The following is a 13,568-nucleotide window of genomic DNA, read 5'->3' as shown; positions in this document are numbered from 1 at the left end:
CCATCCCTGGCCACCGCCCGGAAAATCCGGCGACAAGCGGACCAGGCAATGGTGTAGGACCGAGATGTATATGGGACTTGTGGTCAGTCTGGGGAAAACTCTCTTCATATAAGTCTTTTACACTCGTGTTTAAGTCTTGCACGCGTATTCCTTCTCAGCTGTGACACTATGAATTGCTACTGCAAATATGATGTCTCCGCAAACCTGCTCACCGTAGTCACGCCTGCCGTAGCTGCTGATGAATGAGTTCTGCGCGGGTCGAATGTTCATCATCTCGTGATTTTGGTATTCCATGGCGGAATTTACCCCGGCTTTGTTTGCAGTCAATGTTCGTGCATATTATTTGAGATTTGAGGCTCTGTCCATGATGTCATCTTCTCTTGGCCGGCTGGGACCTTCTCATCTACCGGGCACATGACCAGGCTAAGTGATTATTGTGTCTTGCAGGTACTGTTGGCTCTGGGGTTATCAGCATCGACCTACTGTCTGTCTGCCTTGCACGTGATTTGAACTAGGTTCAGTGCTGGTTGAACATGGCTGTTTTATAGACTTAGCAGGAGGATGTAGTGGGTTGTCAGAGAGCGAGGAATAGGGATAGACGGGAATAGAACAAGGTCTATTTCCTCGAAGCATTATGAGTAAGATAATGCGGAGACATGAAGTAATTTTAACTCTTCAGGACGAGGAACGTGTCCGCTGTCGGACAAGAGTAGATGAGATTTTTCTTTTTTTTGCATGTATTGCATGTTGAGAACCAGGTTCAGAATCCACAAATTAGATAAATGTTCATGCTCGTGTGGGGCTCGAACAAAGAAATCATGTCACTCTCATTGAGAGGAGGTATATGTAATAAAATCATAAATACATCCAAGAAACAAACCAGGCAAACCATGCTCTGGTGGCACAAATCGTAATAAACATCAATCACACCGCTCCCTCATCTAAACATAATCCCGAGGAAGTACTTTTCATTCAAGTTTTAGGAGAAAGGGACAAACGAAAAACCAATTATTGCAGCAGTTGGTATAAATCATTTCAGGATAAGGTTTAAGCGTCCCAGCTCTCCAATCCAGTGAGGACACATCCCTCCTCGCCCTCTTTTCTGGCCTGGAGCTCTCCGATCTCATAGACGGTCTCACCCTCCTTCTGGAGGAGGTCCTTGACGGCAGCCTCGGAGCCCTTCTCGACGGCAATGACCATACCGACACCGCAGTTGAAGGCGCGGGCCATTTCAATGGCCTCAACGTTTCCGGTCTGCTTGAGCCAGGCGAAGACCGAGGGCAGCTTCCAGCCCTCCACGTTGATGTGTGCGGTCAGGGTTGAGGGCAACATACGGGGAACGTTGTCAACCAGACCGCCACCAGTGATGTGAGCAAGACCCTTGATGGCGGAAGAGTTGGGAGCGGTGGGGGTGGCGGAGGGAATAGAGAGGGCTTTGAGAAGGGGCTTCACGTAGATACGAGTGGGAGTGAGAAGGGCCTGGCCGAGTGTCTGGGGCCCGGTGGCAGAGGGCATGGTGAAGGGAGCGGCGGCATCGTAGCTAAGGCCGGAGCGTTCAACGACCTTGCGGACCAGCGAGTAGCCGTTGGAGTGAGGGCCAGAGGAGGCCAGAGCCAGCAGCACGTCACCGGCCTTCATGGCCGCGGTCTCGGGAAGGATAGGCCGGGCGTTGGGGCCCGTAGTGTTGATGGCACCGACGGCGGCACCAACAGCATCGTAGGTGTTGTCGACGAAAAGACCGGGCATCTCGGCGGTTTCACCACCAATCAGGGCACAGCCAGCCTGAACACAGCCATCGGCGACACCGGTAACGAAGGCGGCGGCCGTGGGCACGTCCAGGTGACCGCAGGAGTAGCAGTCGAGGAAGAAGAGGGGCTCCGCACCCTGAACAACCAAGTCGTTGACGTTCATGGCGACAAGGTCAATACCCACGGTGTTGTGTACACCAGCCGCGTGAGCGATCTTGAGCTTGGTGCCGACACCGTCAATGGCACCGATCAGGGTCGGGGAGTTGGGGTCGTAGGCGGAGTTGGCGGCGGCGAGGGAGAAGAGGCCACCAAAGCCACCGATCACGGCGTCAGTACCAGGACGCTTGGTCTTGGCGACAGAGCTCTTGATTTGGTTGACGAGGTCGTTGCCAGCATCAATGGAGACACCCGCAGCGGCGTAGGTGAGAGAATCCTTCTGGGCGGCAGCGGCATCGCGCTGGCGGAATGCCCGATGGGCGATGTCCTTGCGGTAGAACATGTCCTCGAAGTGAATGGTGGAGATACCCTCATAGCTCTTGCGGACAGCCTCTTCAAGGCTGGAAGCGGTCGCGGTGGACGCAATGACACGGCCACCGGCGGTCTGCAACTCGCCGTTGACAAAGTTGGTGCCGGCGTGGAAAATGAGGGTCCCTTCGGTGGGAGAGTCAAGAGTAATCTTCTTGCCCTTGGCGTAAGAGCCAGGGTAGCCACCAGCGACGGCAATGACCGTGGTGGAGAAATTGGGCTTGATCTTGATGGAAACACCGTCAAGCCAGTGTTCCGTGCAGGCAACCATGATCTCGGCCAAATCGGTATCATCGCTGAGCAAGGGCAGCAGGGTCTGGGTCTCGGGGTCCCCACCACGAACATTGTACTCAAGGACCTTGGGGCCGTCCTTGGTCATCATCAAACCGGTAAAGAGAATGCCGACGAAAGGGAAGCCTGGAAGAGGTATTAGTGTGATGCAGACACCAAAGGAGGGATGATGGCGGACCGTCTCTTCTCATGCCGTCAACAGATGGCTGCACAATGGTGCGGTCGATCTCATCCAGCACGGCCTTGGAGGAAATGGGGGTCGGGGCGTAGCAGCCCATGCCACCGGTGTTGGGGCCCTGGTCCCCGTCAAAGATGCGCTTGTGATCCTGGGCAGCCGGAAGAGAACGGATGGTGTAGCCGTCGGAGAAAGTGAGAACACTGAGTTCATCCCCCTCCAGGTATTCCTCGATAACGACCTCGCTGCCAGCCTTACCAAACTGGTTCTCAACCATCATCTCACGAAGAGCCTGGTGGGCTTCCTCCTTCGTGGTAGGGATGATGACACCCTTACCACCGGCCAGGCCGTCGGCCTTGATCACGACCTGGTGGGAAACGGAGTCGAGATACTGGCGAGCGGGCTCATATTCATAAAAGTTCTCGTAGGCGGCAGTGGGAATGTTGTGGCGCTTCATGAAATCCTTCGAGAAGGTCTTGGAGCCCTCCATGCGGGCAGCGGCCTTGGAGGGACCAAAGCATCGGATACCGACTGTTTGTGACCGTGGTTAGTAAGGCGGCGCTGACTTCTGTGGCTTGAATTTGTGTTTGTTGAGAATACTCACCGGCCTGGAAATAACCCTGGATGCCGTCCACTAGGGGAGCCTCAGGACCAGGTACCACCAGATTCACGCCGTTCTGTTGGGCGAAGGCCACTAGTCCGGGGTAATCATCGCCCTTGACGTTGGCGTTTTGAATCTTGTCTGAGGCACCGCTGCCGGTACCGCCGTTTCCGGGAGCGACGAAGACGGTGTCGACGCGAGGCGACTGGCTCAATTTCCAGGCCAGCGCATGTTCACGACCGCCATTGCCGACAATGAGCACGCGCAACCGCTCGGTAGTCATGATGAGAGAAGGGGGGAGGGGGAGGCGCGATGGGCTCGAGTGAACCTGAGGGATTGGGTCGAAATTAGTATGGGACGGGACAGAGATGGTGGGGTGGTGGTGGTGGTTACAGGGTGGGACGATAAGAGTCAATTGCAGTCGGAGATAGAGAAGGAACAGGAGAAACGAAGGGAAAGAAGACAAAGAGGAAGAGGAAAAGATGAGCGATGCTTGGGAGGGTGACGGGAAAGACAGAAGCTCTCATAGAGAGAGAGGAGGGGGGGGTTTGAGTCAGTCAATACTCAAGAGTCAAAGTGGAGTCTCTCTTGTCTTTCTCCATCTTTTGTCTCTGGTATGAATCTGACGGATTCCCATACAGTAATTTCTCAATGTCTACACCAATCTGAAGACAACCTTAAGCAACTCACCTAGCAAGCGACCTGCGCGGGAAAAAAAAAAGAAAGGGATGAATTCAAACAGCCCACGAAGTTGACGGTTGAGGGATGGTGGGGGAAGTTTTAAAAGTCAAATCGTCGGTCTTCTTTTTTTTTTTTTTTAGCAGCGATGTCGGATTTTGCCTGGGTTGGCCGCCCGGCGGGGAAGCGGTGATTTGCCCCGACCCCGGATTGATAGGATTGGCCTGAGTGTCTAGGCGGTCGGGTCTTCTCACCGCCTCCGCTGGCAGAAAGGATTCGACTGTTAGTTGAACCTGGCAAAGCGGCAAAAAAAAATAGTGATAAGAGCAACCAACAACTTTTGCCGCCTGCCGCCCCGGAGGTTTCAATTCTTCTCATCTGGTCCATCGTCTATTTCGTTTTGGTCTTTCTACATCTCCTCCATATCCTTGTCTTCACCTTCACATAGAACTGAACTCGGTTCCCCCTTGATATAGCCCTGAATGCTTCGGGCTTCGTGGCGGTCCGCCGTGACCCCCACGAGGGGTCACGTCTGCTGGTCGTGTCTTTCCCGTGGCTTGACTGCGCCTCCGCATCAGCAGTTGTGGGCGCGTTCTTTCCAGAGCAGGTCTCGCCTGCGCTCCCAGGCTTCAGCTAGCACCGAGACTGAGAGCCTGCCTAATCCTCCGGCTCCCAATCAGTCCGACATTAATCAACAGCCTGGATCGGAGCCGCAGTCAGGATCGCATCCTAAGGCTGATCACAATGAGGTCTCCAAAGAAGACGGCTTGCCCAAAGAAGCTTCTGACAAAAAGGAGCCGGATCTTGAATCACCCGGGGGAAGGACTCTGGTTTTTGCTAGAACAACACAAACCACTTCCGGTCAACTCAAAGCGCGACAATCTCTAAAACGTACGTTTGATACGAGCTTCCCTCGCGAGCCTGAGCCGGAAAATGAATTCTTCATGAACTGACTGTTGTGCAGCGCTCCCAGTGAAAACAGCGGATGTTCCCGGCCTAGCATTTGGACTGGATCGAGTTTTGTTCAAGTAAGAGCCACCCTCTCTGTTCAAGGCGTGACAATGATATAGCCGCGAGACCTAACAATTGTTCAGCCAGGGAGTTTACACGCTGCGAGACCCAAGATCCAGAGTTTACAACTTCGATCCGTACTTGGGTTCCATTATGCCGGTTACCGAATTTGACTTCCAAGCTTTGAAAGATTACATCACATCCTCCAAGGATAAACAATTGCAGTCGCTCGCGCGCGAGGCGGGCAGGAAATATATTGGATCCTCTTCGAGTATGACTTCCGTGCTATCGCACTTTCACTACCTGCTGTCCGCTTGGCGACCCGTCGACACTAGCAGCTTGTCTCAGGGCTTCAGTGAGGAATTGAAGACCTTCACGCGGCTCTTGCGAGCGCCTGCCGCCATGTTCCTGCACTATCAGGACGGCGTCTATGCTATTGATGCCGACAAGGAATTCGACACAGCAAATATTTTAATGAACCTGGGTAAATCGATGGAGAAGCTACTCACGCTGCCCAAGTCGGATTTTGAGCGCTATCGACGGTCCAGCGCCAACAAGATCACCCCCGAGGAAGAGAATGCGATACCGGAATCTTACCACTATTCGACACTCGGCGACTTCCTTATGCGTTCGCAATTAGACGCGCACGATCCACGACTCCCCGGTACCGGCATGTTCGATCTGAAGACCCGTGCCGTGGTGTCAATTCGGATGGATGCGCGTAACTTTGAGCATGGCCTGGGTTATGAGATCCGCCGGCCCCTCGGGCTGTACGAATCGTATGAGCGTGAATATTATGATATGATTCGAGCTGCCTTCCTCAAGTACTCGCTGCAGGTACGCGTCGGGCGTATGGACGGCATTTTCGTGGCATTCCACAATATCGAGCGTATCTTCGGTTTCCAATATATTTCCTTGAACGAGATGGACAAGGCGCTACACGGCCAATTCAAACTCGACTTGGGTGATCGCGAATTCGAACTCAGCATTCAGCTTTGGAATGACATCCTGAACCGTGTCACGAAAGCCTTCCCTCAGCAGTCACTTCGTTTCCATTTCGAAACACGTGGTAATCGCCCTGGCGCGAAGCCCCACATGTATATCTTCGCGGAACCCGTCACGGCAGACGAAATCGCGGCAATACAGAACAAGAACAAGGAGGCCATTGACGCCTATCAGAAACGCGTTTTGAATTTGCCCGATGAGCCGGTGGTGGAGTCGGCCAAGGACGAAGGCGATGATGAGGCCGTCGAGGATGAAGATCCGAAATATGACAGTACCTTGAAAGACCCTACTGACGCCGTGGCTGAGGGGGCGGAAGATGAGGATTACTTCTGTCTGGACAGCAAGCCTGAAATTGATACGACCAAGAAGCTCTTTGCTGTTGTGCTCACAATCGACAATTACGTGAACGATAAGTTGGTCCCCAGACCTGAGAATTTCGGTAAGAAGGATAAGTGGGAGGTCTCTTACAAGATCCATCACCTGGACCCAGAGGATTCGCAGACGCATCGGATGTATGCTCATTGTCAGAAACGTCGCCGGGAAGCTCTCGATTTCGGGAAATCGGACGGACTCACTCCCTATCTAAAGAAGCTCCGTTCAATTTCTCAGGCTGGTCGCCGTTACCGCGAGCGGGAGAATCAACGCGATCGGAAAAACGCGCCTGTTGTCTATCGCACTCTCCCCCCTACGGGCATTGGTTCTCCTATCAAGGTACATGTCCGCCACCTAAAGTTGACTGAGAAGGGCAGTAAACAGGCTGCCAAAAAACCTCACAAGAAGGCTTCCCAGAAGCATACCACCAAGCCCGCCGGCAAACCTCGGCCCACCAAGAAGACCAGCGAGTCCCCTCCCGAGCCAGAGCCATCTGCTGAGCAGCCTGCCCAGCAGACCTCCACTCAGGAGAATTAGCCATCGGAGGAGTCCAGATCTCATCAAATCCCACCGCCATTACCACCACTACCATCATCATCATCATTCAGTCGAAGAATTCGGTCGGAAAACTCCTTGGCATGTAACTTTCACCAAAATCAACTCATCTTCAGATAGGGGCCTGTGTAATTTCAACGCGCATATTTGTGCTGGATAGGAGTTGAATGATTCCCAAGATTAGAAAGCAATTGATTTTCCTCTTGTCCATCTACTATTGAGTTTCTTTCGTCGGATCTATATAATACGAAACCATTCATCTCTCTTATCTTTCTTTCTTTCTTTCTTTCTCTCTCTAACCCTAATCCTGCACCCCCGCCGCTCTTTTCACTTACCCTACGAGGTGGTATTCTTGTGGGACACGTAGAAGTAGATACCTCGATCGTATTGTGTATTTTAGGTACAGTACCATAGTATGGAGTGGATGGCAGCAGATGTCCTCCGGCTGAATATGTAATCCGATCAATAAGCTGATTGATGGAAGGCACGACCGAGTCATGGTCTTATCTAGACGGGTTCAATGATGAAAGGATGGAAGGGCGGAGTGTACAGAAAGAACAATGGTGACTGAATAAGAGATCAAACTTGGGTTCTGCAAGTGGATGGATGACTCGTGTGAAAGATCAGTGAAGTCAGTCGAGTCAGTCGAGTCAGTCGAGTCGCTACAACAAATAGATCTACCCTGGGGCCTTTGTGGCACCAGGCACCGGGATCTCATCCCACAAGCATAGCGGAGGTAGATCTCCCCTTGAGAATGCAGGAACTTCGAATTGGTCATCATAATGAGTGCAACAATGTACAGCCGCTGAGAATCCATTCATTTGACTTCTGACTTCGGAAGACTCGTGAGAGTCAACAAAGCTAACTAGTTACAAACCCACTCATTCACCGTGGGTATCATCATTCTTTTTGTTCAGCCCACCCTATTTCGCGTTCAATCCCGCTTGCAAGGGTGGATGAAAGGTATATTCTATTGACATTAACAATTATGGGCATCATGGGGTCCGCAAAGAGAAAGAGACAAAATGTATCCGACAGACTTGGAATGCGCCTCACTGGAAACCCAAAGATACTCAAACATCTCTCGATGGAACTGTTGATTTGAACGCCGCCTAGCCGATGCGCCAACCACGCAGGATGATGCAGAAAATGAAAAGAGAAAAAAGTTCAAAGTTGTCCTGCTTTTCTCTCCGCCATCTGCCTTTCCTGAGGCGGGCCGGAGTAGAAAAGTCAGGATCAGTGTCGTGAGAAGAGAAAAGGAACGAAAAAAGTATGGATGATATGGGACAGCACCAGACACAGATGACCAAACTGGCATAGAATCCAGGAGATCCAAAACCAGGTCAGGCCTGAGTGTCGAAAAGGAGTGAAATGCTCGAAGGTGGGCGAAGCCACGTAGAAAGGAGCAAAAGCACAGGCGTGCCTTGTAGAACAAATGGAAGCAAGAGCGAATTGAGGGTAGTGGGGGGAGGTATCACGCAACAGTGGCAGGAAAATCGTGTTTTTCTTCGACTAGCGAAAACAGCTTGATATGGTTGTCTCGTTGTTAGATTCATTAATCATGTCCTTAGGACGAGAATGGCCGGCTTATCGGAAATTATCCAATTCAAGATGAGGAGGTGCCCAGTCCAGTCTTGGTGGCCGATCATTTGATACACACACTGCACCAGACCTCATTTTCTCCATTCTTTTGCGTTCTTTGGATGCACCACTGCTCAAGAACCCCCTCAGGGTGGAGGATGCCGATCCGTAGGTGCTTCGCGTACTTGTGCCGGTTCCTGTAGAAACAGTGCTGGAGCTGCGGGCACTGCGAACGCTGCTGGTCTTGTTCACCACAGGGGGTATGGCTGGAACTGGCACTGCCAAACGAGGGTTGGAGCCCGTATATTCTAAAGGCAGGAATGACTGGCTTCCATAATCTGCTAATGAAAAGGGGGCTGTTTGCGGGCGTTCACGAAGCTCAGCGACCAAGCTACTCTCGGCGTCAAGGCTGTTGAACATTTCCAGATGAGTCTTCGGGCTGGTACCTCCATCATCGGGCTGCGGTGGTGGTTGGATTTCATTGGTCGATACGGTTACATCCAGTTTCAAGTTATCGAGCATCAGTCCCAGCGTTGTTGCAGTAGCCGGCCGCCCCTCGCTGGAATTGTCATCGTCGAGCTCGGCGCTACCATCGTCCAAGCCATGCGCCAGGTTGTAGTTTCGAAACAGGTATCGGCGCAGGCGCGCGACCTCTGCGTCCCACTTTTGGTTCAATGATTGCAAGATGACTTCGACATCTTGTTGCATCAAAGAAGCATCCGCAGGGGAGAGCAGGTTGGAAGTTGAGGCACCCGAACGGTGAAGAGATGATGGCTGCTGTTTGGACAGTTTGCTGCTACTCGAGTTTTTGTTGGTTATGGCAGCCTGGATCGAGCGACGAATAGAGCTGGTGGTAGAGCTCTGAGCCAAGCCGACGTCCCGCTTAACGCTCTCAACTTCTCGCCGCACCCGTTCAAGAGACTGGACCCGGTCTCGGTCCATGCACGAAAGACTCAGTAAGGATCGGTTTCGCTGCAGACCATTCACCAGGACCGTGAACGACTGAAGATTGATGTCGTTATTCTCACAGTAAACCTCGCGCAGACAGTCATTAGCTTCCAGCACAGATGCCAGGGTGTTTGCGCCCTGCAAACCAAGTTTCTGATGTTCTATCCTCAAGACTTGCAGAGACTTGTTCTTCTTCAAGCCAGTGAGGGCCAGATTGAGACCGATCCCAAACCGGGCGACATCCAAGTGCGCGCTCTCCCCACTGATGTCCAAATCTTCTAGCGTCTCGTTTTCCTCGAACATTAGCTGTAGTGCCTTGCAAGTCTCCGGCCCGGCATCGTAGGGCAGGGACGCTTTCGAGATATCCAGGTATTTCAGAGAACGATTCACCCGTAGAGCTTCGACTAACTCTTGGAACTGCTCCTCTTTCTTGAAATCAATCATCCGCATAGACAAGTGCGTTGGAGTCTTGTTCTGAGCTATGGCGTCGAATAGATACGAGCAACCCTGATCCAGGCGGTTCTCGTTTACATGCAGATGCAGGTTGCGAGACTCAAGGACCGCCATAGAATGCAGGAAAATCGCCACGTCCTGGCCACTCAGACCACACTGGTCGAATTTGACAACGCGCAAGCCTTGGGAGCGATCGCTAGCCAGATACGTGGCAATAGCGTCAACGGTCTGCCGGTTGACGGCTGTCCGGCTCAGCGAAAGTTCCTCAAGGCGCCAATTGATCAATGTCTCAGGCGTGAGGAGTGGCTCCGGACCAGATGTGCGCGAGATTCGCGACAAGTCCAGAGTCTTGATGTGGCTGAAGTAACCAAGATACTGCGGAAGGATATCCGGGGTCAGGCGGCCTTGTACGCCGGAAATGTTGATCGCCTCCAACGTGTGCGACTGAGCAACGACGGTTGACAGTAACAAGTCCAGATCGTGCACAGATAGGCCACAATTGCCCACTTCGAGTGCCCGCATATGACTTCCTCGCTGCGAGGCCGCATCGACAAGATAGTCCAAGTCGGAATCTCCCAGTTTGATGCCATTGAGAACAACCCAGTCCACGCTCGTCAGCTCTCGACGACATATCGGAAAGATCGCCTCTGGGATACCACAGCCGGGGTCATGACTTTCACTATCAGACTTGGGGACGCGGCTCAGTGTGTAGGAAAAGTCAAGGCGTCTGAGCCATTTGCTCTTCAGTGTCAAGGCCCGAACTTCTTGAGATAAAACAGATAGGTTCTCTTGCCCGGGAATGTTAATGGTTGCACCAGCACGGCTCAGAAGAGCATCTTTGTCTGTCCCATGCGTGTCGCGCAGCCCCTGGAGAGCATCCAAGCTCACTCCGCTGAATGAAATCGCACGGAAAGACTCGTTGTAGCGCAAGGCCCGCAGAACGGCGATCAATTCCAAAGCCGTATACTTCCGACGTGCTGAAGGAGGCAGTAGCTTGAAACAGGGAGCATCGTCACACTGCATGTCGATCGTATATCGGATGTTAGACGTATCGATGTCGTAGCTGGCAGAATAAGCAACCAAGGTTCGGTCGAAGCAACCGAAATCTTCGTCAAGATCTACCGGGGGGAAATTGTTTTCATTGTCGAGGTCTCGGGGAACGATGAAGTCATAAGGCTGCTTGAGCCATAACGGTCGCAAGAATTCCGTCTGTTGTCTGATCCAGAACGCAACCTCCAAAGAATGAACGGATGCAAGGAAAACGGAGAATGGTTTGCGAAGGGGCAAGCGAAATGTCAGATGTAAGCTATCGTCCCCCCACTCCATCGACAGGCAGGTCAAATTCATGAGTCCAAAAGACGTTGCAGCGTCCAAGTCGCTCAACGATACCACAGAGCTGCGACTGGAGATTTTGTGTAGGGGAATAAGATGGAGTTTGTGGGAACCCAGAGCAAGGTAACAACCGGTCGGTGAGAGTTTGGTGAGATCCTCCGACGAGGCCCGCGTCGGAGATTTGCTGGATGCCATCTGGATGACTCGGAACATGCGAAACGTCTCGGGGTCGTAGTCCCGTTCGTAGTCCAGCATTCGCACCACACAGTCCACCGTCTTTCGGTCAAATGGTAAGGGGTCTGCTCCTCGGATCAGCTCCGCCGCGGAGCGAATGCCCACCATCCATAGGTTGAGTTCCTGAAAATCCGGCGTCTGCATCTGAATAAAGGTGGCTTTCTGTGCTCGCTCATCGACATAGGCGACCTCCACTGTGGACGACGGCCGACCATCGTCCAACATGTAAACTGCAATGATGCTATTCAGGGCAATTCCGGAAGAGTTATCGCCAGGCATCCCCAGCTGCGGATCCTGCATCGAGCTGATGGAGACGACGGACTGACGATTGCTTGCCAGGGACCGGGAGTAAGACGAGGGGATAGATGGAAACATGTCGGCGGCTTTGCTCTGATTCTTGAACCGGACCAGGTGGGTATCGGTCAGGACCAAGTAGTGACTCTTCTTTCGCCACATGCCGCCTGTGATCTGAATTTCGCCATGGTGCAAGATAATGGAACCGATACCTTGCCGGATGTCGGGGTTGTCTTCGTCCAGGGAGCTGGCTTTGGAGCGGCCAAGGGATCGGTCGTCATCTTCCAACGAATGAAGGGAGCGCAGCGAACCGAAAACCGAGGCCCGTCTCTTCTGCATCGACTTGCGTCGAGAGCGCGGGCCCTCGAGGGCTGGCGGGGGCATCATGCATGCTGTCGATTCCGAATCGGCGGTGCCGGGACGACGCAGGGTGTAGCTGGTGCCGGTTCTTGGCGGACTGGGGTTCCGGACCCCAAAGAAGCCAGAGTTGCGGCGTGATTTCTTTTTCGAGGCTTGAGCATCATCCGAGGGCGATCGTTGGTGTACTGCGGGGTCGGACAGGGACGAGGCTGTGAAGGATGGGCTAAAGACGCTGAGGCTTTTTCTCCGCTCTTTCTTCCCCAGGAGATCGGCCATGACGGGGTTTTAGGGGAAGGATGAGGGCGGAGAAAAGGGGTGAAGAGAAGGTGGAAAGAAGCGCTCGAAATGCGAAAGGAGGGAGGGATGGAGGAAGCTAGCTAGCTAGCTAGCTGCAGCAATCACGGGCAGTAAGCGGCAGCAGTGGTCAGATGGTGGTGGTAGGATTGGGTTTGTTTGTTTTTTTTTTTTAAAGAAAGGATATCACATTGAGAGGCCGAAAATGGGGTCTCACTAGAGAAGTGCAAAAAGCGAAAGGATGGCGACTGTTAGCATGAATCATGACCGATGGCGATAAGAGGGAGAATTTGAGGGGGGGGGTGGAAAGGAAGGAGAGTGGAGAGAGTGTGAGAGGGAGGAGTATGATGGGAGGAGATTGGAGCAAGACACAGGCAGGAGTGATTGAAACCCCAGCGGTTGACTAGTGACTTAGAGAGGTGGAGCTGGGCGCGGATGCACCAAATGAGGAGCCACGGGCAGGGGGGAAGGAGGGGGAACAAGGCAGGAGGAGGAGAGAAGGGAAGGGAAGAAAAAAAAAAAAAACAAAAAGAAAAAGAAAAAGGTGGAACATACAGCAGCCATCAAGGCAGTTGGAATTGCGAAATCGGTAGGTGAACTTGGGTAGTTCAAGGTAAGACTCAATACCAGATGGAGTCAAAGAAGAAAGGGGAAGAGAGGGAATTGAATGAGTAAAGAGAAGGATGTTTTGTTGACCTTCGCAACAAACTGAATGTCAATGCCAACAATTGCAAAAAGACCACTTGAAGCCAGGAAATCAGATTGTGTCCAAACCGAATGATATAGAAACAGATAGCAGAAGAAGAGAATGTATGTGTGGAGGAGGTCAAAACAAGAACCGGCAAACCCCCAGACCCGTGGATCGAAGTTCGGAGACCGTCAGTTGGTTTAAATGGGGGGGTGGTGGGTGGTGGGTGGAAAGAGGGGATGGGAAGATCGGAGTGGACGGCGATCTGCTTAGAGTATAACTTGATAGACGTGTAGATCAAGCCGGGAGATGAGGTCGTCGTCACCGTGATGATTTCAACCTCTCCCTCATACATTCACACAACCTGTCAAATCCCCAGATGGTCGACCGGACAGGGAAGGTGTTTGTCAATCCCACGAGGGG

At 52.6% G+C, this 13,568-nt stretch overlaps 4 protein-coding genes across 4 annotated transcripts; 1 reads left to right on the top strand and 3 right to left on the bottom strand.

Moving 5' to 3' along the window:
* Nucleotides 1-820: 820 nt before the first annotated feature.
* ade1 (bifunctional aminoimidazole ribotide synthase/glycinamide ribotide synthase) lies at nucleotides 821-3,809 on the bottom strand. Its single transcript, XM_025653567.1, has 3 exons — nucleotides 3,344-3,809; nucleotides 2,743-3,270; nucleotides 821-2,690 (listed from the first exon to the last, which is right to left on the bottom strand). Exons 1-3 carry the CDS (start codon nucleotides 3,621-3,623, stop codon nucleotides 1,048-1,050), a joined length of 2,451 nt encoding a protein of 816 aa, XP_025504768.1. The 5' UTR covers nucleotides 3,624-3,809; the 3' UTR covers nucleotides 821-1,047.
* A 548-nt stretch (nucleotides 3,810-4,357) lies between these two features.
* On the top strand, nucleotides 4,358-7,209 carry BO66DRAFT_428374 (Pet127 family protein). Its single transcript, XM_025650400.1, has 3 exons — nucleotides 4,358-4,909; nucleotides 4,983-5,046; nucleotides 5,113-7,209. The coding sequence occupies exons 1-3, from the start codon at nucleotides 4,501-4,503 to the stop codon at nucleotides 6,941-6,943; spliced, it is 2,304 nt and encodes a 767-aa protein (XP_025504767.1). The 5' UTR covers nucleotides 4,358-4,500; the 3' UTR covers nucleotides 6,944-7,209.
* A 551-nt stretch (nucleotides 7,210-7,760) lies between these two features.
* Nucleotides 7,761-8,413, bottom strand: BO66DRAFT_75132 (uncharacterized protein). Its single transcript, XM_025653565.1, has one exon. It carries the CDS (start codon nucleotides 8,277-8,279, stop codon nucleotides 7,941-7,943), a length of 339 nt encoding a protein of 112 aa, XP_025504766.1. The 5' UTR covers nucleotides 8,280-8,413; the 3' UTR covers nucleotides 7,761-7,940.
* Nucleotides 8,414-8,548: 135 nt separating this feature from the next.
* Nucleotides 8,549-12,439, bottom strand: BO66DRAFT_437884 (uncharacterized protein; the record flags this gene model as incomplete). Its single annotated transcript, XM_025651021.1, has 1 exon — nucleotides 8,549-12,439. The coding sequence occupies one exon, from the start codon at nucleotides 12,437-12,439 to the stop codon at nucleotides 8,549-8,551; it is 3,891 nt and encodes a 1,296-aa protein (XP_025504765.1).
* Between the last annotated feature and the right edge of the window lie 1,129 nt (nucleotides 12,440-13,568).

Source organism: Aspergillus aculeatinus, assembly GCF_003184765.1.
Source record: "Aspergillus aculeatinus CBS 121060 unplaced genomic scaffold BO66scaffold_20, whole genome shotgun sequence".
Taxonomy (NCBI): Eukaryota; Fungi; Ascomycota; class Eurotiomycetes; order Eurotiales; family Aspergillaceae; genus Aspergillus; species Aspergillus aculeatinus.
This window is presented reverse-complemented; position numbering and strand designations above follow the sequence as displayed.